Here is a 27,271-nt window from a genome sequence, read left to right as displayed (position 1 = left end):
AAATATAGAGCATGTTGACTTATGAAGTCCTCCCAAAAAATTAGGTCAACACAGTCTACTGTGGCGTGAAGTTATCTGGGGTTATTGCCAACCGAAGCCTGCCTCATGGTTTCCTGGCATAAAAGTCTACCAGAATGTTTGAATATTTCCACCCTGGCCTGCTACGCATAACTCACAACTCATCAAACTTGATTTTTCTCTGTCCCGTCTGTCATAGACAAGGGACAGGATGTTCACAACTCCCTGCGCCCCACCCCACCCTCCTTGACCCAGTCATCAGTCCCAGTAAAAGGAGATAGTATGTTGAGCCTGAGCCTGTTCTGTTGTTAGTGTGTATGAATGAATGGTGTCGGGGCTGAGGCCATAGGCTTAAGGCTTGGGAACTCCTTGGTCCATGAGAACGCCTTCCTCGGGAACGGGCCAAGCAGGGCGCAGGTCTTTCACGGGTGAGTGAGCACTCAGGGAGCATTCAGGGCCAGTCTCACGCCATAATGACTGAGCCACAATGACCGAGCCATAATGACTGAGCCACAAATGCAGCTCCCTGCATTCTACTGTGCTTCATCAGCGTTCAGATTGTGCCCTTGACAAGGGGGCTGGCACACACTCTTAACACTGGTACTGAGTACGCAGTGACGCCCTGCTTTGTCAAGTATGGCCGACGGATCTTCTCACAGTCATTTAGGCCGTCAAAGTAGTGTCAAAGTAATGTTTCAGGCAGAGATACATATTTGGTAGTGTTGAGATTGTTCTCACGGAAAGCTTTTCCACTGGTGCTTTAAGAAGATAAACACACAGTAGCATTTCAGGCTGATATTATATTTATATCATATCAACTTGTGCACCGCAATAGTTTGGACCCTAATTACGACAACTGTTCACTTTCTGCCTCTGAAATGTCCTGAAGTCCACAAACATGTTTGTGGTGTTGGGGTACAGAAAGGATAGAGACATGTGGTTCGAATGTGGAACGTAAAAGGGAGGGAGTTCATGTTTGGAAGCTGGTACTTACAGAAACGTGCAATGTCCTCACAGTCAGGGTTGCACAGGCCCTCCTTTTGTGTTTTTCTCTTCTCTTCCACGATCTGGCCTCTTTCCTCGACTAATGTTTTCTCTGGTGGAAATAGGAATTGATTTTTCTGCGGCATTACCCTAGGACAGTAACACATGAACTTGAGCAAATGATGTTTCCCTGTTCCGATCTGGTCTTGAGTGAAATTGGCAGTTCTTGGAAAAATAGCATTCTGAGATGTCATTTAGACACTTTAGAATGCGATTGTTTTGAACAGTGGCCAGAGATGTAGCGTTTGTGCATGCAAAAGTAATACAACAATGACGACCTTTGCTGCATAATGTTACATATTGAGGATGATTTATGTTAAAACAACAGTCAACTGCTGATGACCTGATTAAACAAAGCCCTATTTGGCCAGGGGGAGACACACACACACACAGAGAGAGAGAGAGAGAGAGAGAGAGAGAGAGACTGCTTTCACATACGATGGCTGTGTACGAAAAACCATACTAGTTTACTACATATTAAACTGCATACTATGTATTCATCATCGCATACTATTTAACTTGTACCGTTTAGTAAAAAGTATGCTGAATGCCACAGCCACAACGCAGTATTTTACTTTATTTATTGAACCTTTATTTAACTATGGTAGTCAGTTAAGAACTAATTCTTATTAACAATGACGGCCTACACCGGCCAAACCTAGACGAGAGACAACACAACACTACATAAAGAGAGACCTAAAGACAACAACATAGCAAGGCGGCAACACATGAGAACACAGCATGGTAGCAACACAACATGACAATAACATGGTAGCAATACAACACTGTAGCAGCACAAAATATGGTATTGGGCACAGACAACAGCACAAAGAGCAAGAAGGTAGACACAACAATACATCATGCAAAGCAGCCGCCACAACTGTCAGTAAGAGTGTCCATGATTGAGTCTGAATGAAGAGATTGAGATAAAATTGTCCAGTTTGAGTGTTTGTTGCAGCTCGTTCCAGTCGCAAGCTGCAGCGAACTGAAAAGACGAGCGACCCAGGGATGTGTGTGCTTTGGGGACCTTTAACAGAATGTGACTGGCAGAATGGGTGTTGTATGTGGGGGAGTGAGGCCTAAGAGGGTTTTATAAATAAGCATAAACCAGTGGGTCTTGTGACGGGTATACAGAGATGACCAGTTTACAGAGGAGTATAGAGTGCAGTGTTGTGTCCTATAAGGAGCATTGGTGGCAAATCTGAAGTCCGAATGGTAAAGAACATCTAGCTGCTCGAGAGCACCCTTCCCTGCCCATCTATAAATTATGCCTCCGTAATCTAGCATGGGTTGGATGGTCATCTGAATCAGGGTTAGTTTGGCACCTGGGATGAAAGAGGAGCGATTATGATAGAGGACACCAAGTCTAGATTTAAATTTAGCCTGCAGCTTTGATATGTGCTGAGAGAAGGACAGTGTACCACCATCTTACCAGACGACCTCAAGCTCTAAACCCTAGAGGTAGTAATCACACTGGTGGGGAGAGGGGCATTCTTCTTACCAAACCACATGACCTTTGTTTTGGAGGTATTCAGAACAAGGCTAAGGGTAGAGAAAGTGCTGTAACATATATCACTTAAATTAAGTAGCCTAGTATACACACCAAAACTTTTCAAAAGTTCAAATCAAAAGGCTATTGCACAGTCGGATGCATCGCAAATTCAGAACCGCTGGATAGCAACACAATAAACTAAAGAACTTATCATTGGGAGCGAGATCAGAATGACTGCTAAGACTTGATCCATAAATTAAATAATTAAAGGGGTAGCTTAGCCTACAAAACTAAAACAATCCATATGTTCAAATAAAATACTATAAAACTATAATTTTTGTCGCATACTCAAATGGCCTACTATTTACGTTGTTGCCTTTGTTTCACACAGACCTATTTTGACCTCTTTCTTGTGCCGGGAAGGAGCAAGAGGCATTCAACTTTGACCCTGTGGTTGCAACTGTTGTCACGATAACCTGAAAGGTAGCAGCTTGTCATAGCCTACTTGTAAATATTTGTAAATAATGACCTTGTTTTTTCCCGTTGGCTACTCAAAACGTTGTCGGATAGCCTATGTTATGGCAATTATATGAGCCAGTTAGGCAAATAAATCCATCATTCATTTGTCTATACACTATGCAGGTCTTAAGAAACATTATAAGACTAATCAAATGTATTTTCAAAAGAACAGAATAGCATAGCATTTGAGTTTATTATGTTACTGGTCTGCTGCGCCATGCAGACGAGAGACACACTTAGCCTACACTCCACTGCCCTGATCACAATCAACACACATGTGGCCTATATTTTATTGTAAAGAATTAATATAAATTAATATAACAGAATAAAATTGAAATAATGTTTGTTGAACACATTCTAACTTGAACGTCAAGAACATGTGGAACCGTGGTCATTGTGACAAGAAAGTAGTATTTTGAAAGAGAGCCCATGTCCACATCTTTTGGCCCATGTCCTCATTTGTAGGATTATTTCAGAAAGTTGCGTTTTTGATCCACGCTGGATGTGATCACATCGCACACTGTCTCATCTTTGAAACTCCCCAACAGTTTTTTTGGGCTGAAGACGGCCTACTGAGCGATTTGTAGTTTCAGTTAAAAATGTATGCATATTAACCCATCACGTATTTGCTAAATACAAGGGTCTTTAGATATTTACCTGTCAAAGTAATTTAAAAATGAAATGGCAGTGCATTTCCCCAGGCTAAATGCCAAAGCATTTCTGTGACAATTGACACGAACATCTCAAGGACAGAACTGTACATACGTTTAAATGGTGCGGGTAAGAAAATAAATAAGCATTTAAAGCATTTCTGTGAAGCTTTGTGGTTGACAAGGACAAGTAGAATGTTCATACTTCAATGTGTGCCTAAGACGGTGAGATGAAAGGCGACGTTTAGGTTGAGGGGTTGGCGGGACTTTTGAATACATTACCTCAGTCATGACTGTGTCGGTTGGCGGGACTTTTGAATACATTACCTCAGTCATGACTGTGTCGGTTGGCGGGACTTTTGAATACATTACCTCAGTCATGACTGTGTCGGTTGGCGGGACTTTTGAATACATTACCTCAGTCATGACTGTGTCGGTTGGCGGGACTTTTGAATACATTACCTCAGTCATGACTGTGTCGGTTCGGCGGAAATAAAAGTACAGGCTTTGTTGCAATTCCTTTCAGGTATAAAGAAAAGGGGTGAAAACGTTGGCGGCTTGGTGAAGTTGGCGGGAAAAAAACATCTTGGTATGAAAGGTATAAGAGAGAGTGAAGGATAAGAATTCTCATGGGGAGTTCTACTGTATCTCCAAAAGAGAGAGCTGAACTCTTTCTTATCTTTTGGCCAGAGAAAGGAGAGCTGACTGTGGATAGGGTTAGACATGATTGTCATCATCGTTCATTTGTTCGCTCGGCAGTTCTCACATATTTAATTGGATAATTACAAGGTTCGCCATAATGCCAAGCCTCAAGTGAACGACTTATGTCAATTAGCATCAATCACATCCAAATCACCATGGAGCTAAATCTTTGTCATCCTCACATGTAAAATGCAAACCTGCATTTCTATCTTATGAGATTTTGCTCATGAAGAATTAGCTTTAGATGTCGTTAGCCATACTCATGTTCTGACATTTTTTTTTTCTTCTTCAAACGATGATGTAAACTCTTTAGGTTTTATAGGGGAGATAAATGAAAAAGCTTGCAGATCTGTACAGCCTAGCGTTTGTTGTTGTGAGACCCCTGCTAAGTTCACTTCCCTGACCCCTGAGGCTCCCCTCTCCTCTTCTCTCCCGCTGCTCCCCCTCTTCTCTGTGGTGTGGAATCCGTGAGAAGACCCCACTTTACCAGCACTCCAGCAGCAGGGCTCCACACTCAAAGATGACTCTCTCATTAGCATGCCTCAGGACTCTCCCCAGACCCAGACCGATTCAGATAAACAAACACAGCCTCTCTCCAAGACTCCTCTCTCTGTCTCTCTCTGTCTGTGTCTGGATGTCTCTATGTGTCCCTTACTCTGTCTCCGGGCATCTCTCTTGTTGTCTCCTTGTCTCTCTATCTCTGTCCCTGTCTGTCTCTGGTCATCTCTGTTGTTGTCTCCTTGTCTCTCTATCTCTGTCCCTGTCTGTCTCTGGTCATCTCTCTTGTTGTCTCCTTGTCTCTCTATCTCTGTGTCTGGCTGCTGTCACTCTGTTATCTCTCTATCTCTCTGTTCCTATCTCTATCTGTCTTTCTGTTTCTATCTCTATCTGTTTCTATCTATCTGTTTTTCTGTTTCTATCTCTATCTGTTTCTCTGTTTCTATCTCTATCTGTCGTAACTGTTTCTATCTGTCTCTCTGTTTCTATCTCTATCTGTCTTTCTGTTTCTATCTCTATCTGTCTCTCTGTTTCTCTCTCTGTCTTTCTGTTTCTATCTCTATCTATTTCTCTGTTTCTATCTCTATCTGTTTCTCTGTTTCTATCTTTGTTTCTATCTCTATCTGTCGTTCTGTTTCTATCTGTCTCTGTTTCTATGTCTCTGTCTCTCTGTTTCTATCTCTATCTCTATCTGTCTCTCGGTTTCTTTCTCTGTTTCTATCTCTATCTGTCTTTCTGTTTCTATCTCTGTTTTTATCTCTCTGTCTCTCTGTTTCTCTTTCTCCCTCTCACAATTTCAGGCATCCTTTCTCAGCCTCTTCTTCACTTCTCTCTCCTTCTAGTTCCTAATGCCTCTACAGTTCTCATGTTTTTGTCTTTCTCTTTCGCCCATTTTCTCTCTGGCTTTCCTCTTTCACCCGTACAAACATCGGAGATGCTCCTTTTGCTTGTTCGGAAGAGCGGGATCATCCACCTTTTCTTGTGTGCTTTTATGTGGGAGTTAAAAGTTACCAGATGGAGGGGAGACAGCGTTCAGAGGTTGTGAATGTATGCCACGGGAGCAGGGGGCAGGCATATGGTGCAAATCAGTGGCCTGCCCCTCTCCCCCAAACTCCCACTCTCCCCCTTTCCCATCCCCCTTGGTCGGATGGGAAAGAGAGGCTGGAGATTGTGTGCTGACATGCATTCTCCCCCATTCTCTCCCAGCACCACACAAAACAGAATGGGGCTTTCATCCGGTGGAGCCCCCCAACAGCCAAGGGAGGGGGTCCCTACTCTCCCACACACATCTACTCCTGTGATGTAACCAGTCCATTCTTACCAGGCAGGCAGGGCAAGCAGCCCCCTAATTATCATTCATGGTGCGCCTCCCTGAGCCCGAGACGCCTCAGAGGAGGGAGTGTCTATGTGGGTTGAGCGGGGGGGGGTCGATGTGTGTGAGGGTGTGTGTGAGTGAGGTGTATGGTTGATGCGACAAGTGGTTCCATAGCTACCCAGACCGAATGCCTAAGCAGTCAGTGTAAATAAAGCAGACTTCCTGGGAAAGTGGAATCTCAAGAGACGTATGGTGGAGCGTTAGGTTAGCTGGCATAGTTGCTTCTGGACCTGTAAGCTACAACCAAATATCATCCGACAAGACCTCTGCGTCTTGGAAAGGAGCTGTGATATACTAGGAAGCTGTGCTTCAGTCAGGGCAGCACAAGAGAGAGAGCGAGAGCAAGGAGCGAGGGTACGTGCAAGAGAGAGAGAGAACGAGAGTGAGTGGAGGAGAGTGAGCGAGGGAGGGAGAGATAGGAGGAGAACATTCTGCTGAAAGGAAGCATTTTTGGTGGATGGGATAAAACCAACCATGGAAACTACATCAGAAGAGAACCAAGAGCAGAGCCAGGAGAAAAAAGGTACCCGAATGGACAGTAACAAAAGAGATGTTTAACTCTTCTCACCACCTTGTTTACTGGGGCTTTAGCCGACTTGAGGCTGCTTGGGTTCACGCCACACAATAGCAGGGTAGACTGCTCAGCAGGGGGCTCCGTTCACACGCTCGATATCTCATCGCTCCGCTTGAAGCAATTGCAATCTCTCTCCTTCATTCAGTACAGTCGATGATGTGATGGTTGTGTGCGGCGTTGTATTTCCGTGTGTGTACGTCTGTTGGACAATCCACAGTAGATGACCCATGCTGTATATAGGGTATGAAGAATATGTGAGAGGCTGTTGCAAGTGTATTAGTAAGGCGTTGTGGTTTTCTGTGTCGGTGTCTCTGTCTCTCAACGTGTGGTGGATGGTGTATCTTATGTTGCTGTTGTCATTGGCATTATTGAAGGACCTATTATTGAAGGACCTATTATTGAAGGACCCCTTATGAAGGACCTATTTCATGCCTCATCATAAGTGAACATGTATTACTCTACTGGGAGAATTGGATGTTATTGGTGGGTCGATGTTAATGAGGTCGATGAGTGAGTGAGTGAGAGAGAGAGAGAGAGAGAGAGAGAGAGAGAGAGAGAGAGAGAGAGAGAGAGAGAGAGAGAGAGAGAGAGAGAGAGAGAGAGAGAGAGAGAGAGAGAGAGAGAGAGAGAGAGAGAGAGAGAGAGAGAGAGAGAGAGAGAGAGAGAGAGAGAGATGTGGGGATCAAGACAGAGAGACAAGCACATCATCAGTCCCATACACAGCGCTACAGATTAATCACTCCGCTGGGGCTGGCTGATCTGTCGACACCACACACATGCACACACAAACACGCATGCACACAATGGTAGACATTCTCACGCACACGCACCCACACACAATCACGTCTTCAGGAATTAGTTGCAGGACAGGGATATATTGATTTGTCTCCTCTTTCTCCTCTCCTCTCTCTGGTTCTCCCCCAAGAGAAAAGGCTACCGTTTCATATCAAAGCACATTGTATCGAACAGTAATCAAATACAACAAAGGCAGATGGGATGTTGATTTATTGGTCATTATAGTAACCTTTATTTATTGGAATGATTATGTTTTGTTAGTACCAGCTCACATTTCTCTCTGATCAGGTGGACAGATCGAGCAGGATTGTTGCTTTGGTACATTGGCTGTTTTCCAGAGTTAAAGCTTTTGACAAGACCAGAGTGGATTTACCAACGCACTCAGTTTGTCACTACCTTTGTTCACAATGCCTTCGGGAAAGTATTCCGACCCCTTGCCCTTTTCACATTTTGTTACGTTACAGATTTATTCTAACATTTATAAAAAATAAATCCTCATCAATACAATACCCCATAATGACAAAGAAAAAACAGTTTTTTAGACATTTTTGCAAAAACTGAAATATCCCATTTCCATAAATATTCAGACCCTTTACTCAGGACTTTGTTGAAGCACCTTTGGAAGCGATTACAGCCTTGAGTCATATTGGGTATGACACTACAAGCTTGGCACACCAGTATTAGGGGAGTTTATCCCAATCTTCTCTGCAGATCCTCTCAAGCTTTGTCAGTTTGGATGGGGAGGGTCTCAGCACAGCTATTTTCAGGTCTCTCCAGAGATGTTCGATCGGGTTCAAGTGGAGCAGGTTTTCATCAAAGATTTCTCTGTACTTTGCTCAGTTCATCTTTCGTCTTCCTGTCCCTGCGGTTTAAAAACATCCCTGCAGCATGATGCTGCCACAACCATGCTTCACCGTAGGGATGGTGCCAGGTTTCCTCCAGACGTGACGCTTGGCATTCAGGCCAAAGAGTTCAATCTTGGTTTCATCAGACCAGAGAATCTTGTTTCTCATGGTCTGAGAGTCCTTTAGGTGCCTTTTGGAAAACACCAAGCGGGCTGTCATGGGCCTTTTACTGAGGAGTGGCTTCTGTCTGGCCACTCTACCATAATGGCCTGATTGGTGGAGTGCTGCAGAGATATTTGACCTTCTGGAAGATTCTCACATCTCCATAGAGGAACTCTGGAGCTCTGTCAGAGTGATCATCTGGTTCCTGGTCACCTCCCTGACCAAGGCCCTTCTCCCCCGATTGCTCATATTGGCCGGGCAGACAGTTCTAGGAAGAGTCTTGGTGGTTCTAAACTTCTTGCATGTAAGAAGGATTGAGGCCACTGTGTTCTTGGGGACCTTCAATGCTGCAAATATTTGTTGGTACTCTTCCCCAGATCTGCCTCGACACAATTCTGTCTCGGAGCTCTACAGACAATTCCTTCAACCTCATGACCTGGTTTTTGCTCTGACATGCACTGTCAACTGTGGGACCTTATATAAACAGGTGTGTGCCTTTCCAAATCATGTCCAATCTATTCAATTTACCACAGGTGAACGCCAATCACGAAACAGGAGGCACCTAAGCATAATTTCAAAGGATCAGAGCAAAGGGTCTGAATACTTATATAAATAAGGTATTTCTGTTTTTTATTTAGAATAAATTCGCAAACATTTCTGAAAACCTGTTTTTGCTTTGTCAGTATGCAGTATTGTGTGTAGATTGTTGAGACATTTGTTTTATTGAATCCATTTTAGAATAAGTCTGTAACGCAACAACATCTGGAAAAAGGGAAGGGTTCTGAATACTTTCCGAATGCACTGTATACCTGAAGATGTCATATCACACACACACACACACACACACACACACACACACACACACACACACACACACACACACACACACACACGCACAAACGAACAAACAAACACACACAAATCTCAATCTAACATTATGTAATTATGAATTACAGTCAACAGCAGTCTGAATAGGCAACCCCAGTCATGGGCGAGCGTTAGCCAGCATAACATTTCTTTGCTCTGCGACACAAGTAAACAATACGATCCTTTGATGCGTGAGCGAGGTTAGACCTCTTCATCCCCAGAGAATGATCCCTGTTGTCTTTCTAACTGCTGATCTACCTCGTGTCTAGGAAAATCCTTATGTCGCATAAATGGTGTTTTGTCCACGCCTCAGTGAGTGGAACAACAAGCAACGACACTTAGTCCTAGCAGCAACCAGGGCACATCTGTTAATAATGAAGAGAGATGGCAGATTAGGCCTGAGAGTTGTTATTAGCTTCTCAGTGCTGCTCCGTGCTGCCACGCTGACTGGGTTTAGTAACAAAGGTGAGGAGGAGGCTCCATGGACGAATCACACCGGAGCTTTGTGTCCCGTCTACGTGTTTAGCTAGAGGGCTGTGGTGTGTGCGCTCATATAGAACAACAGTTCATTTAAGAGGAAAGAAATCGGAGGATGTCCAACATGCTGTGTTTCTGTTTTTATTTTGTCCTTTGTTTTCTCGGTTGGCAGCTTCTACCTTGATACTGTAGTAGGAAAAACCACCCAACACATGTCAAATGGCATAACTGTCTGGACTGTAAAATCACACCTATTAATAGGGAGCCAGGAAGCTACAAAGCATTTCATATATACTGAACAAAAATATAAATGGAACATGCAACAATTTCAAATATTTTACTGAGTTACAGTTCATATAAGGAAATCAGGCAATTTAAATCAATTCATCAGGCCCTAATCTATGGATTTCACATGACTGGGAATACAGATATGCATCTGTTGGTCACAGATACCTTTAAAAAAAAGGTAGGTGTGTGGATCAGAAAACCAGTCAGTATGTGGCGTGACCACGATTTGCCTCATGCAGCACGACACCGTCTCATTTAGAGTTGATCAGCCTGTTGATTACGGGCTGTGGTATGTTGTCCAACTCCTCTTCAATGGCTGTGCAAAGTTGCTGGATATTAGTGGGAACTGGAACACTCTGTCGTACATGTCGATCAAGAGGATTTCAAACATGCTCAATTGGGGACATGTCTGGGGGGTATGTGGGGCGGGGCCTTGGAATAACTGGGACAATTTCAGCTCCTGGGAATTGTTTACAGATCCTTGCGACATAGGGCCGTGCACTGCTGAAACATGAGGTGAGGCACGACAACGGGCCTGAGGATCTCGTCACGGTATCTTTATGCCACATCTGTCAGGTGGATGGTTTATCTTGGCAAAGCACAAATTTGTTCACAAAATTTCAGAGAAATAAGCTTTTTGTGCTTGAAGAACATTTCTGGGATCTTTTATTTAAGCTCATAAAACATGGAACCAACATGTTGCATTCATATTTTTGTTCAGTGTACAATGGAAGTGTTTTTTCTCATGCAATAGCTACTGTACCTGTCTGCAGTTATAGCATCCCCATACAAGAATGAGAACAGCTGTTATGATCTGCATTGCTCAGCCTAAAGATTAGAGATTTTTCTGATGGGCTTTATTCGGACAGCCTCGGTTCCACGGTTCCCACAGAGGGTCCCAGGCAGCTGTTGGGGATTGAGAGGGTCTGAGTGGGGGCTGTGTGGTGGTGTTGACAGGCTGTGGTGGGTCACGTGACAGCTGGTGTCGAAGGGATGGACGGCCATGAGGAAGCAGCCACAGCAGTGGATGTGGAAGGGAGTGGAATCCATGGAGGGGCCTCGAGCTAGAAACATGGGGATGTGCTACAGCAGCAGGGTTGGAGATCAACCCCCTCCCCCACCCCCACCTTCCATATCACTTTCTCTGTCTTTCGCTCTCTCTTTTACACACAAACGCACATAATGTCTCCCTCCTTCTATTTCTCTCTCTATCTCTAATCCTCGTTTATTTTTCTCTTTTTATCATCTTATCTCTCTCTCTCTCTCTCGCTCTCTCTCTGGACAGTCTGCTCACTCCATGTCTCTCCTAATGAGCCATCTGACACAGGGGATGATTGCTGTTTGTCTTGTCAGATGCCCAGATCAACAGGATGCTTCTGGAGTGTGAAGTGGGCTGCCACCCATCTCCTCCACCGCGCTTTGTGGCCGGCGCAGTGCATGCTGGGCGGACAGGATGGAGCTCTGTGGTTGGCCTGCCCTGTGCTCCAGTCCAAACTAAGAGGCTGGAAGAGCAGGGCCCTGGACCAGAGCTGCTCTGAATGAGCCTTCTCCATTGAGACTGCAGCTTGACGAATAGTCTGGGGCTACACACACTGGCTCTTTGTGTCAGGGCTCTTTTGACTGCCGTCCATACGGCAGTCTCTCTCTCTGTCTCTCTGGCTCAATCTCTCTTTGTGTTCCTGACTCAGTCTCTATAGCATGACCAGAGTAATGAGAGACTCAACAGTTTGGCATGGTGTGTGTGACTGCAGATGGTCACGGTTGTTCTGTTCTCACTTTTCACGTCCCTCCTGTTCTCTCTATTTGTCTGTCTCTCAGAATACTTCTCTCCGTCTCTGTCTCTCGCTCTCTCGCCGACTTAACCTCAGCCTCTGTCCCTCTTTCTGCCTCCCTCTCTCTCCCTTGCCCGTTCTGTCTTTCTCTCTCTCCCTTCGCCCTCCCTCTCTCTCTCTCTGTTTCTGCCTCGTTCTCACTCTCTGTCTCAGTCTCTCTCACTCTTGCTTAGTCTTTCTGTCTCTGTCACTCCCTCCCTCACCCCTCTGTGTCTTTTCAATCAGGGAGGGAGGGGATGAGTCGAGGGAGAGTTTACGGGAGTGGTTTAACCGGGATATCAATCAGGCTTTATGAGCATGTGAAAGTCATCAAAGAGAAGAGGGCCAATTAGATTTTCCTTTGGAACAGTTTTCTATTCGGAATATGCCAGGGGGCTCCATCTTGTGTGTGATTACGTGTGTGTGTTCACCCAGAGAGAGAGAGAGAGTCAACAAATCCCCTTCTCTCTCCCTGAGGAAGACTTTACTACAGAAATTAAGGCCTGTAATATCGTGTCATATTTGGTGTAAGGCCTGGATTTATAGAGAAGAGGTTTTTAGAGAAGAGGTTTATAGAGAAGAGATTTAGAGAGAAAAGGTTTAGAGAGAAGAGGTTTATAGAGAAGAGGTTTAGAGAGAAGAGGTTTATAGAGAAGAGGTTTAGAGAGAAGAGGTTTAGAGAGAAGAGGTTTATAGAGAAGAGGTTTAGAGAGAAGAGGTTTATAGAGAAGAGGTTTAGAGAGAAGAGGTTTATAGAGAAGAGGTTTAGAGAGAAGAGGTTTATAGAGAAGAGGTTTAGAGAGAAGAGGTTTAGAGAGAAGAGGTTTAGAGAGAAGAGGTTTACAGAAAATAGGTTTATAGAGAATCCTCTGATCTGACTTGTGTCTCAGGTCTAAACGCTGCCAATGTCAGCTCAATAGGAAATGACCCTATACATTTTACTGCGCTTTCTGTAACGCTCCAGTAATACAGATTGAATAGAGCCCAGATTGAATAGAGCCCAGATTGAATAGAGCCCAGATTGAATAGAGCCCAGATTGAATAGAGCCCTAGACTGCGATGGCAAAAACAGGGACTGAATATTGTCTAGTTGCCCTGGAGACTTCAGTTATTGTTCTGACGCTACAGTGTTTCTCACAGTCGGATATTTGGACAAGAATAGCTACAGGGCTAACACTGCTCTCGTCCTACAGTGTACTATCTACACTGACACAGAAAGACTACCACACTATGTATGTGTGTGAGAGAGACTGTGCTTTACTGCCCATCACGGTGCTAAATGACTTACCCATAGGGGACCTCCTATCTCACATCCATAATCAGTGCCGGATATTATTACTCCTCTGCACTGAATGAGTCTCTGCAGAGACGAGAAGAGATAAGAAGAGATTAATACCACATAAAGCAAACATGATGCATGATGGTCAATCCAGACAGCCCTCTCTATGGTCCTTTGTGAAGGACCCATTGAGGATCTGCGTAGGCGATAGATTATGTTTTTTCAATTTCCTCCGACTCATGCACCAAAGAATAAGTCCTTTATAGTGGTTCTATGTAAATAGAGTGGTATTATTGTGGTGGTTAAACGCTAAACCATGTCAGTGGGCCTGTCTTGGTGCCAGTGTTGTTTCAGGGTTAGGGTTAGACGTAACACACAATCCAGCCAACAGCATGGCGAATGTTACTCCAGCTGAGAAAACACCAACTCCGATTTATAGAGTAATTAAACACAACACCTTAGGAGAGAGGCACAAAGCTTCTCCGTGGAGAGAAAAGGAGCGTTGTGTGTGTGAGGAGTGGTGCTTAACAGCACTCCAAGGTGTAATAGCATCACAGTCAGTGTTGAGGGGACAGAGAGGTCAGATGACAGCATACTAGAGTACGGTAGAGTACAGTACAATACCTTCCCAGTTTAACTATTGTGTTCTGGGAATTGAAAGCAGGCCAGGTCAGGCCATTGTTGTTAAAGGACCTCTTATCAAATGGATGGTAAATTGATTGGATTTGTGGCCTTTAATCACCGATGCCTCCCCCCGCCTGCCCCTCTTTCTCTCTCTTTGTCTCGCTCTCACAATTAAATTCAATTTCAATTCAAGGGGCTTTATTGGCAAGGGAAACATATGTTTACATTTTTCCTATTTTGTTTCCATAGAACCTGGAACTAAAATTGAGTTTTTGGGGGTTTGTATAATTTGATTTACACAACATGCCTACCACTTTGAAGATGCAAAATATGTTTAATTGTGAAATTAAACAAGAAATAAGACCAAAAAAAATCTAACTTGAGCATGCATAACTATTCACCCCCCAAAGTCAATACTTCGTCAAGCCACCTTTTGCAGTAATTACAGCTGCAAGTCTCCTGGGGTAAGTCTCTATAAGCTTGGCACATCTAGCCACTGGGATTTTTGCCCATTCTTCAAGGCAAAACTGCTCCAGTTCCTTCAGGCTGGATGGGTTCCGCTGGTATACAGTAAAATTTAAGTCATACCACAGATTCTCAATTGGATTGAGGTCTGGGCTTTGACTAGGCCATTCCAAGACATTTAAATGTTTCCCCTTAAACCACTCAAGTGTTGCTTTAGCAGTATGCTTAGGGTCATTATGCTGCTGGAAGGTGAATCCCCCTCCTCAGTCTCAAATCTCTGGAAGACAAACAGGTTTCCCTCAAGAATTTTCCTGTGTTTAGCTCAATCCATCATTCCTTCAATTCTGACCAGTTTCTCAGCCCCTGCTGATGAAAAACATCCCCACAGCACGATGCTGCCACCACCATGGGGATGGTGTTCTCGTGGTGATGAGAGGTGTTGGGTTTGCGCCAGACATAGCATTTTCCTTGAAAGCCAAAAAGCTACATTTTTGTCTCATCTGACCAGAGTACCTTCTTCCCTATGTTTGCGGAGTCTCCCACATGCCTTTTTTATCTTTCAGCAATGGCTTTTTTTCTGGCCACTCTTCCGTAAAGCCCAGCTCTGTGGATGAACGGCTTAAAGTGGTCCTATGGACAGATACTCCAATCTCTGGTGTAGAGCTTTGCAGGGTTATCTTTGGTCTCCTTGTTGCCTCTCTGATTAATGGCCTCCTCGCCTGGTCCATGAGTACAAAAGGGAAAATAAATAAACAAATATAGGTTGTATTTACAATTGTTATTTCTTCACTAGTTGCCCTTTTCTTGTGGCAACAGGTCTCAAATCGTGCTGCTCTCTCTCTCTCTCTCTCTCTCTCTCTCTCTCTCTCTCTCTCTCTCTCTCTCTCTCTCTCTCTCTCTCTCTCTCTCTCTCTCTCTCTCTCTCTCTCTCTCTCTCTCTCTCTCTCTATGGACCTAGTTAGATGTTGATATTGCAGCTTGACCTTCTCTCTCACAGTACAGGACCGGCAACAGGGGATGTAGGCCACTGGGGCAAAGCTGATAGACAGAGTGCCTGACTGCTACTTGGCAGCTTAGGGGCAAAGGTGAATGGATGCTATAGGTTTCCCTTGGTTCAGTCATGTGTTGAAAATTGTGATGGACTGGTGACAAATGTTTCCCTTCATGGTTCGATCCAATAATATCAGGGCATGATATGTACAGTATATGTAAAGTGGAATATGATATCATGAGTGAGTAGGAGCATGTGGCAAATACAATTTGATTTGATTTGATGTGCTCTCTGGTGTTAGCCATTCTGGTGTTAGCCTAATGAGTGATATGATATGGTCAGAGGCTCGTCTTTACAGCAAACAGACACTTATTAAAGCCATCATGTCCGCATTTCAACCAAGATGTGCCACTATTGATTGAGCTCCAGTGATTTCACAATGGGTTAGTTGGAACGTTGCTATTGCTTCTGTCACTCAACTGTCTATTTGACACAATAATGATTTTGTTATGCAGCTCAGTCTTTGTCACGCTCCCCATCAGCAGTGATATTTGTCACTTTATGAGCGGGATTGGATTCACTGGTTGATTGTGTTAATTGGTTGGTTGGTTTTCATGACACATGACCTCCATGACTTGGAGTGAAAGCCAACTTTTTCCCCCCAAGATCAGACATAGGCCTACCTGACAGCAAAGGATGATAGATGACCAACACTGTAGCTGAGCTCTATATCCTGCTGGTCCTGCCTGCCATGTGTGTCTATGTGGGAAATGTGCTCCGCCTCGCCTCGAGCACGCTCACTGGGTTGTGATTAATGCACTGCCATGGCAACTGTTATTCACCAACCCCTGGGACAAAAATGGTTTTATCCCTCTGTGTGACACAAAAGGCTACGGGATGAACTTTCTGTTAACACACAACTATTGAGTGGCTCTGTTCTGGCTTTAATATATCTGTCTCATTTCCTTTGTTGCCAGAGAAAGAGGACAAACACAAACACACTTTCAGGATTCCCACCTCATGGAAGAGGTTTGGATTTCGATCGGCATATTCTACCTCGTCTCTCAGACTTCTGCATTGGAGTCATCTCTAGAACATGCAACAATGGGCTTTTTATGTTCTGCTGAAACATGGCTGGGCATTTATTGAATGCCATGTCCACTGACAGTAAGTCAGCCTCCGTTCAGGCCATATCCAATGGAGGAAACAGTTGTCTGTAACACAATTTTCCACACTTGAACAAATCAATGTGAATCTATGAATCTAATCTATGAATCTATATACAGTTTTATGGAACCCACATTAGTAAGGCCTTCACATATGCAGCTCACTCTCCAACCAGGACCAGGCCATGCTATAAATCTACAGCCTGCTGTTTGAAATACAACATCCTTCAAGACAAACATGTGGATTTTATTGGCGACACATTGTGGTCTGTTTACATACTGTCTGGCTAAGAGGCACTGCGTCTGTACCAAATAGGCTACAGTGCCTGCGGAAAGTTTTCAGAAACCATCCCTTTTTCCACATCTTGTTTTGTTACAGCCTTATTCCAAAATGGATATATAAAAAAAGAAAACTCAGCAATTTACACACAATACCCCATAATGGCAAAGTGCAAACAGGTTTTTAGACATTTTAGCAAATGTATTAACAATAAAAACATAACTACCTTATTTATATAAGTATTCAGACCCTTTGCTATGAGACTCGAAATTGAGCTCAGGTGCATCCTGTTTCCATTGATTACCCTTGAGGTCAAGTCAAGTGATTGGGCATGATTTGGAAAGGCACACAGCTGTCTATATAAGATCCTACAGTTGACAGTGCATGTCAGAGCAAGAACCAAGTCATGAGGTCAAAGGAATTGTCCGTAGAGCTCCGAGACAGAATCGTGTCGAGGCACAAATCTGGGGAAGGGTACCAAAAAATGTCTGCAGCATTGAAGGTCCCCACGAACACAGTGGCCTCCATCATTCTTAAATCGAAAAAGTTTGGAACCACCAAGACTCTTCCTAGAGCTGTCCGCCCGGCCAAAATGAGCAATTGGGAGAGAAGGGTCTTGGTCAGGGAGGTGACCAAGAACCCGATGGTCACTCTGACAGAGCTCTAGAGTTCCTCTATTGAGGAACTCTAGAGTCTTCAATGCTGCAGACATTTTTTGGTACCCTTCTCCAGATTTGTGCTTTGACACAATCCTGTCTCAGAGCTCTACGGACAATTCCTTTGACCTCATGGTTTGGTTTTAACTCTGACATGCACTGTCAAATATCTCTGAAGCACTCCACCAATCAGGCCTTTATGGTAGTGGCCAGACGGAAGCCAATCCTCAGTTAAAGGCACATGACAGTCCGCTTGGAGTTTGCCAAAAGGCAGCTAAAGACTCTCAGACCATGAGAAATAAGATTCTCTGTTCTGATGAAACCAAGATTGAACTCTTTGTCAGGAATGCTAAGCGTCACGTCTGGAGGAAACTTGGCAGGGCTGGTAAAACCCAGGGCTGGTAAAACCCTGGATCATTGTTATTCTAACTTCCGCAACGCATATAAGGCCCGCCCCCGCCCTCCTTTCGGAAAAACTGACCACGACTCCATTTTGTTGCTTCCAGCCTATAGACAGAAACTAAAACAGGAAGCTCCTGCTCTCAGGTCTGTTCAACGATGGTCCGACCAATCTGATTCCACGCTTCAAGATTGCTTCGATCACGTGGATTGGGATATGTTCCGCATTGCGTCAAACAACAACATTGACGAATACGCTGATTCGGTGAGCGAGTTCATTAGCATGTGCATTGGCGATGTCGTACCCACAGCAACTATTAAAACATTCCCCAACCAGAAACCGTGGATTGATGACAGCATTCTCGTGAAACTGAAAGCGCGAAACACTGCCCAGACGGCATCCCCAGCTGCGTCCTCAGAGCATGCGCAGACCAGCTGGCTGGTGTGTTTACGGACATATTCAATCAATCCTTATCCCAGTCTGCTGTTCCCATATGCTTCAAGAGGGCCACCATTGTTCCTGTTCCCAAGAAAGCTAAGGTAACTGAGCTAAATGACTACCGCCCCGTAGCACTCACTTCCGTCATCATGAAATGCTTTGAGAGACTAGTCAAGGACCGTATCACCTCCACCCTACCTGACACCCTAGACCCACTCCAATTTGCTTACCGCCCCAATAGGTCCACAGATGACGCAATCGCAACCCCACTGCACACTGCCCTAACCTATCTGGACAAGAGGAATACCTATGTGAGAATGCTGTTCATCGACTACAGCTCAGCGTTTAACAACATAGTACCCTCCAAACTCGTCATCATGCTCGAGACCCTGGGCCTCGACCCCGCCCTGTGCAACTGGGTACTGGACTTCCTGACGGGCCGCCCCCCAGGTGGTGAGGGTAGGTAACAACACCCCGCTGATCCTCAACACTGGGACCCCACAAGGGTGCATTCTGAGCCCTCTCCTGTACTCCCTGTTTACCCACTACTGCGTGGCCATGCACGCCTCCAACTCGAACATCAGACAACACTCCAGTGGTAGGCTTGATTACCAACAACGACGAGACAGCCTACAGGGAAGAAGTGAGGGCCTCGGAGTGTGGTGTCAGGAAAATAACCTCACACTCAACGTCAACAAAACAAAGGAGATGATCGTGGACTTCAGGAAACAGCAGAGGGAGCACCCCCTATCAACATCGATGGGACAGTAGTGGAGAGGGTAGAAAGTTTTATGTTCCTCGGCGTACACATCACGCACACAACTGAATTGGTGCAGGGTGATGCGGTCTGCCCCATAACCGGGGGCAAACTACCTGCCCTCCAGGCCACCTTCACCACCCGATGTCACAGGAAGGCCATAAAGATCATCAAGGACAACAACCACCCGAGCCTTTGCCTGTTCACCCAGCTATCATCCAGAAGGCGAGGTCAGTACAGGTGCATCAAAGCAGGGACCGAGAGACTGAAAAACAGCTTCTATCTCAAGGCCATCAGACTGTTAAACAGCCGCCACTAACATTGAGTGGCTGCTGCCACACATGTAAAAAATGTATCACTAGCCACTTTAAACAATGCCACAACAATAGAATGTTTACATACCCTACATTACTCATCTCATATGTATATACTGTACTCAATACCATCTACTGCATCTTGCCTATGCCGTTCTGTACCATCACTCATTCATATATCCTTATGTACATATTCTTCATCCCTTTATACTTGTGTGTATAAGGTAACTGTTGTCAAATTGTTAGGTTAGATTACTCGTTGGTTATTACTGCATTGTCGGAACTAGAAGCACAAGCATTTCGCTACACTCGCATTAACATCAAATCAAATCAAATCAAATGTATTTATATAGCCCTTCGTACATCAGCTGATATCTCAAAGTGCTGTACAGAAACCCAGCCTAAAACCCCAAACAACAAGCAATGCAGGTGTAGACGCACGGTGGCTAGGAAAAACTCCCTAGAAAGGCCAAAACCTAGGAAAAACCTAGAGAGGAACCAGGCAGTGGGGTGGCCAGTCCTCTTCTGGCTAGTGAGAGGGTGGAGTTTATAACAGAACATGGCCAAGATGTTCAAATGTTCATAAATGACCAGCATGGTCGAATAACAATAAGGCAGAACAGTTGAAACTGGCCAGCATCAGCACGGTCAGGTGGACTGGGGACATAAAGATCATCATGTCACGTAGTCCTGGGGCATGGCCTGGGCCCAGTCCTCCAGAGAGAGAAATAAAGCAGGGAGGAGAGATTAGAGAAAAACACTTGACTCGAATAGGACTCAGATGTTAAACAAACTGAGTGGCCCTACCCAATGACAACAATGAACTACTGCAGAATATCTCTGGAGGCTGAGACAGGAGGGGTCAATACCATCTACTGTGGCCCCATGCCGAGGACCATCACGGACATTCAAACAGGAAGGATATAACCCCATCCCACTTTGTATAAGGCACAGCCCCCACACAAATAGTTAGGGATATCTTCATTACCACCAATTACCATCCTGAGACAAGGCTGAGTATAGCCCACAAAGATCTCCCCCAACATCTGCTAACCATGTGTATGTGACAAATACAATTTTATTTTATTTTATTTGGTACCATCCCTATGGTGAAGCATGGTGGTGGCAGTATCATGCTGTGGGGATGTTTTTCAGCGGCAGGACCTGGGAGACTAGTCAGGATCGAGGGACAGATCGAGGGACAGATGAACGGAGCAAAGTACAGAGAGATCCTTGATGAAAACCTGCTCCAGAGCACTCAGGACTTCAGACTGGGACGAAGGTTCACCTTCCAACAGGACAACGACCCTAAGCACACAGCCAAGACAACGCAGGAGTGGCTTTGGGGATACGTCTCTGAATGTTCTTGAGTGGCCCAGCGAGATCCCGGACTTGAACCTGGTCGAACATCTCTGGAGAGACCTGAAAATAGCTGTGCTGCAATGCTCCCCATTCACCCTGACAAAGCTTGAGATGATCTGCAGAGAAGAATAGGAGAAACTGGCCAAATGTAGGTGTGCCAAGCTTGTAGCATCATACCCAAGAAGACTTGATCCTGCAATTGCTGCCAAAGGTGCTTCAGCAAAGTACTGAGCAAATGTGCTCCGTTTTTTATTTGTGATAAATACGCAAAAAATTCTAAAAACGTGTTTTTGCTTTTTCATTATGGGGTAGATTGATGAGGGGAAAAAATTATTTATTGCATTTTATAATAAGGCTGTAACGTAACAAAATGTGGAAAAAGTCATGGTGTTTGAATACTTTCCAAAGGCACTGTGTACCTTAATGTAGTAGAGGAGATGGATTCTACTGTACAACTCATCCGGTCACTTAATTCTGCCATTATGAATTGCCATTGATTTCCATTAGGGTTTGGCTGGCTTCCACAGCCCAGTAGTGACCTGTCTGCCTCCCATTAGTGCACTTTAATTCTAGCGATGAATAGTCAGGACAGGCTGCTCTCCCTGGCTGCACAGGCAGACACAGCTAGATGACCCTACTAAGTGGCAACGATAACGTTCAGTCTCATTCTAGCATGATAATCAATGTATGATCAACCGTCACTCATCATAAATCGTCATCAAAATTCCACTCCATTCTCCACTCTATGTCTGATGAGGAGTGTGTTTTGGCAGTGTGTGTTCATTGTTTTGTAGTGTATTGGTAGATGAGGATTCCGTGGTGATGAGTCCTTTGGAGGAGGTTGAGAAAGTCAGTACATGTTCTTATTGAGTTCCGATGAATAATGAATAATTAAATGACCTCTACTGTGCTGTCGTTGGTTATGCAACAGCTCATTTGAATGTTTCAGTGAGTTGAACTTGAAACGTCTCCTAAACTCATTACTGCAAAGATGGCTATGTATATGATTTAAATGCATTGTGCACCAATACTTCAGCTCTTCTGTGTATTATAGAGTGAAACACAACCTCCTTATATGGACGTGTCACTGTTACACTGCAGCGTACAGCAACAAGTTCACCAAAGAATTTAAGGAGAATGTCAGAAAGAAAACAACTTCACTTGAACTAGTCTGTGATGAATGATGATTTCAATAAATGACTGATCTCACACTCTGCTTCTCTCAATCTGTGTCTCCATGTAGGTTGCTTTGAGTGCTGCATCAAGTGTTTAGGTGGGGTGCCGTATGCGTCACTGGTGGCTACGATCCTGTGTTTCTCTGGCGTGGCCCTGTTCTGTGGCTGTGGCCATGTGGCCCTCACCGGCACCATCAGCATCCTGGAGAACCACTTCTCCAAGATCACCTCTGACCACGCCATGCTGACCGACGTGTGAGTAACCGCACCTCTTTATACTGACCCCATGAGTATGGTTAGGATTTGTAGACCATAACCTGACCATGAAACACGATCTAGAAGTAGGGTCTGGCTAACCATAAGTATCCTACTGTATGGTCAGAGTAGAGCAGCAATTAGATACTATTGGATCTCACCTCATCCCGAAACCTATACATCCTGATGCTATCTGCAGTAGCACAGTGACTATATGTCTACAGCGATATCTTGTAACACATTTTATTTCCACTTACACTACCAGTCAAACATTTTGACACACCTATTCATTCAAGGGTTTTTCTTTATTTGTACTATTTTCTACATTGTAGAGTAATAGTGAAGACATCAAAACGATGAAACAACACATATGGAATCATGTAGTAACCAAAAAATGTGTTATATTCAAGATTCTTCAAAGTTGCCACCCTCTGCCTTTTTTTATTTGATTAGGCAAGTCAGTTAAGAACAAATTATTAATTTTGATGACAGCCTAGGAACAGTGAGTTAACTGCCTTGTTCAGGGGTAGAACGACAGTTTTTTTTACATTGTCAGCTCGGGGATTTGCTCTTGCCACCTTTCGGTTACTAGTCCAACGCTCTAACCACTAGGCTACCCTGCTGCCTTGATGACAGCTTTGCACACTCTTGGCATTTTCTCAACCAGCTTCATGAGGTAGTCACCTGAAACACTTTTCAATTAACAGGTGTGCCTTGTTAAAAGTTAATGGAATTTATTTCCTTCTTAATGCATTTGAGTCAATCAGTTGTGTTGTGACAAGGTAGGGGTGGTATACAGAGATGGCCCTATTTGGTAAAATACAAAGTCCTTATTATGGCAAGGACAGCTCAAATAAGCAAAGCGAAACGACAGTCCATCATTACTTTAAGACATGAAGGTCAGTCAATCCAGAAAATTTAGAGAACTTTGAAAGTTTCTTTAAGTGCAGTTGCGAAACCCATCAAGCTCTATGATGAAACTGGCTCTAATGAGGACCGGCACAGGAAAGGAAGACTAAGAGTTACCTCTGCTGCAGAGGATAAGTTAAATTCTTCACAGAGTTCAAGTAAACAGGCACATCTCAACATCAGCTGTTCAGAGGAGACTGCATGAATCAGGCCTTCATGGTCAAATTGCTGCAAAGAAACCACTACTAAAGGACACCAATAATAATAATAAGAAGAGCCAAGAAACACGAGCAATGGACATTAGACAGGGGGAAATTTGTCCTTAGGTCTGATGAGTCCAGATTTGAGATTTTTGTTTCCAACAGCCATGTCTTTGTGAGACACAGAGTAGGTGAATGGATGATCTCCGCATGTGTGGTTCCCACCATGAATTATGGAGGAGAATGTGTGATGGTGTGGGGGGTGCTTTGCAGCTGACACTGTCAGTGATTTATTTATAATTCAAGGCACACTTAACCAGCATGGCTACCACAGCATTCTGCAGTGATACTCCATCCCATCTGGTGTGCGCTTAGTGGGATTATCATTTGTTTTTCAACAGAACAATGACCCAAAACACACCTTCAGGCTGTGTAAGGGCTACTTTACCAAGAAGGAGAGCGATGGAGTGCTGCATCAGATGACCTGGCCTCCACAATCACCTGACCTAAACCCAATTGAGATGGTTTGGGATGACTTGGACCGCAGAGTGAAGGAAAAGCAGCCAACAAGTGCTCAGCATATGTGGGAACTCCTTCAAGACTGTTCACACTCCAGGTGAAGCTGGTTGAGAGAATGCCAAGAGTGTGTAAAGCTGTCATCAAGGCAAAGGCTGGCTACTTTGAAGAATCTAAAATATATTTGGATTTGTTTGATGTCTTCACTATTATTCTATAATGTAGAAAATATTAAAAATAAAGACAAACTCTTGAATGAGTAGGTGTGTCCAAACTTTTGACTTGTACACCAACCCCTTTTATCTAAATAAGCTGAGCCTCCTAGTGTAAGCATAGATAAGCCCAATCCATAAATTACAAGTACTTTTATATAGATATGTTCTTTCTTCAATGAGCTCATCACAACGACTATTTTTAGCTGATTATATCCCCTGTCTGAACCTCATCCTGGAGACAAAGCCTAATATGGAGCTCTTCTTATCTGGATCCATTAGTCTAAGGAGAAAAACAGAGGAGCGAGAGGACAGGACAGAGCATGTGTTTTGTGTTGAGGTTGAAAGGGGAGTCTCTGAGTGCACTGTTTCATTGAAGATGTCTAGCAGGCCGATCGGTCTTTTAGCAGATTATTTCTCCAGGCATGTATCACCTGTCATCTGTCCAGGCTGTGTTAAGGGTTTGGGACTGCTTCTCCTTTTTTGGGGGGGAAACTGAGTCAGTCATCCTCACTCGAAGACATCGGTTTACAGTTCATCAGCCAAAGTTGTTAATGATTTCAAGATTTTCACAGAATGAATGGTATAGGTTGCAGTTTTCCAACCCAAGACTAATGTAAACTAATTCAGCTCTGTGTCTTTGATCACACACGGGACACTGAGGTGGTTTATGTGTGATTTGATCCCATACAGAATACAGCTGATGCAGTATGTCATCTATGGCATCGCCTCCTTCTTCTTCCTCTATGGGATCATCCTGCTGGCCGAGGGCTTCTACACCACCAGCGCTGTCAAGGAGCTGCACAGCGAGTTCAAGACCACCATTTGCGGGCGCTGTATTAGTGGGATGGTACGTCACTATCAACACCACTGGACTGTGGTTTCCATGCGCTGAACTTACACAAATCACAAATAACCAACTCACTGCAGTCTTAACTGGCTATCAAACCCTTTTGTCAACAAGATTGAAAAAACATTTTTTTTTAAGTATTTCCACCAAACCACATGATGTTTTAATCCTGGGCAGATGCGATCAATCAAGCAAGTTGATGAAAACCATAATGAGAAAATATTGTTGCAATTGGACACAAACAGTCCCTCCCTTAAAGACCTACTTGTCAAATAGGCTGCGAAAATGTTTATGTTCTGCCTAATGCTAATATTATGCTGTGTGTGTGTGTGTGTGTGTGTGTGTGTGTGTGTGTGTGTGTGTGTGTGTGTGTGTGTGTGTGTGTGTGTGTGTGTGTGTGTGTGTGTGTGTGTGTGTGTGTGTGTGTGTGTGTGTGTGTGTGTGTGTGTCTGTCTGTGTGTGTGTGTCTGTCTGTCTGTCTGTGTGTTCTCTCAGTTTGTGTTCCTGACCTACATCCTGGGTATTGCCTGGCTGGGAGTGTTTGGTTTCTCCGCCGTGCCCGTCTTCCTCTTCTACAACATGTGGTCCACCTGTGCCGCCATGAGGTCACCAGTCTCCAACTTCACCAACGTGGACTCTATATGCGTGGACGTCCGTCAGTACGGTAAGAGAATGCCTCAGTCACAGTCAGGGTCATCTTCATTAGGCACCATGTGAAAGAAAACAGACTGAAATTACTACCTAAACTTGTCCAATAAGAAACGTGTATTTTTTTCTTTTAAATGTTTTGTTCCGGTGTGCTTTACTGAATATGACCCTTATTTCACCATAGTGGCTGAGAGCCAAGATGCTAGTGGGATAAATAACTAATAGGATAACAAAGCACGTGTGGAATCTTTTCTACAGCTCGATTGCCTCCCTGTCTCCTCTCAGGCAGAGTTTTATGGCAGCGATAAGACATCATAATGTTCAGTGTGTCGCGTTTTGCAGCTTTAATACACTCAACTCTCCAATTATGACAATTTAATGGTGATTTGGAGTTGCAACCATTCTGTAAATTGTAATGTGATATGTGACTGTGGGCCATTAACGATTGAACTCTGATTCATTTACTGCATGACTATCTGAATTATAGGAACATGTTTTATGAATACGCGATGTGAAGACTTTGCTCAGTGTAAATATGAACCTTTAACGACCGTCTGCAGGTATCATCCCATGGAACGCTACACCAGGCAAGGCTTGTGGGTCCACACTAGGAGACATCTGTAATACTAGTGAGGTAAGGCTTCTTCTCATCTAATTCGGAGTCATTCATTCACAGATGACATACTGTCCATTATTTGGTGTCATTACTTTGAGATGCATGCGCTCACAACTATATTAAGTGTTTGGGGGCCACAGAGGCGCAACAAATTGTATTCACAATGAGAAAAACGAAACAAAAAAACACCCCTTCCTTTCTTGAACACACTCGCACTTGTCTTTTTTTACTTGCTGACGGGTACTTTATTGAGGACAAATATACTTACTATGACTGTGATATGTGGTTGTCTCACCAAGCTATTTTACGATAAATGCACCAACTGTACATCGTTCTGGATAAGAGCTTCTGCTAAATTACTCAAATGTAAATGTAAGTTACCGTACTGTGGTACTGTGTTCATTCACATAAATCATTGTTTTTTTCTTGTCTTTTTCAGTTCTACCTGTCCTACCACCTGTACATTGTAGCATGCGCTGGAGCCGGGGCCACCGTCATTGCTCTGGTAAGCTCACCTCTCTCTCTCGCTCTCTCTCTCTCATCCTCCCACTCAGTCTATCCTTGCACGGTTTGTATCTGACTGTAGATCATGAATCCAGTGCTCCTCTCCTCATTTCCCATATGGTTTATGTAACCTCTGTAAAGCAGATTACACATAGGCTTTCCCACATCTCCAATCCCATTCGCTGTAAACCATCTCCGTAGATGCCCCTGGCCCCGGTTTTATTATAGGTAAAAGGACACAGGGTGGAGACTTACCGTGGCAATGTTTATACAGTATCAAGGAGAATCTCTGTAAGGATATAAACATTTGTAGACGAAATCAGAGTGCTTTGAACTAAGGGCACCCCATTTCCAAAGAGTACCATCTTGGGTGTTTTGAAAACAATGAGTATGACAGTCGAGGAAAATTCTCTGTCTCGGCCATGGAGACCATTTTGTTCTCTGATTGCTTCCAAAGACAGTTTCATACGTTTCTACTCAACTCACATCTGAAAGTGATAAACAATCATATTTTACTAATACTTATTTTTTACACGT

At 44.1% G+C, this 27,271-nt stretch overlaps 1 protein-coding gene across 3 annotated transcripts in view; it reads left to right on the top strand.

The window, feature by feature from the left end:
- The window catches only part of gpm6bb (glycoprotein M6Bb), a 49,974-nt gene that overhangs the window by 18,270 nt on the left and 4,433 nt on the right, over window positions 1-27,271 (top strand). Inside the window, exons 1-6 of one of the 3 annotated variants that reach the window (XM_035773519.2) lie at window positions 6,417-6,821; window positions 22,093-22,279; window positions 24,810-24,966; window positions 25,462-25,630; window positions 26,175-26,248; window positions 26,670-26,735. In XM_035773519.2, coding sequence (XP_035629412.1) covers window positions 6,773-6,821; window positions 22,093-22,279; window positions 24,810-24,966; window positions 25,462-25,630; window positions 26,175-26,248; window positions 26,670-26,735 — 702 coding nt within the window. In that variant the 5' untranslated portion in view covers window positions 6,417-6,772. Of the gene's footprint in view, window positions 1-6,416; window positions 6,822-22,092; window positions 22,280-24,809; window positions 24,967-25,461; window positions 25,631-26,174; window positions 26,249-26,669; window positions 26,736-27,271 lie in introns of those variants that run through there. The other 2 variants (XM_035773521.2, XM_035773520.2) reach the window with 2 other exon arrangements.

This window comes from Oncorhynchus keta, chromosome 7, assembly GCF_023373465.1.
Source record: "Oncorhynchus keta strain PuntledgeMale-10-30-2019 chromosome 7, Oket_V2, whole genome shotgun sequence".
In the NCBI taxonomy this organism is placed as follows: Eukaryota; Metazoa; Chordata; class Actinopteri; order Salmoniformes; family Salmonidae; genus Oncorhynchus; species Oncorhynchus keta.
The sequence above is the reverse complement of the archived record's forward strand: the minus strand, read 5'-3'. Positions and strand labels throughout refer to the sequence as shown.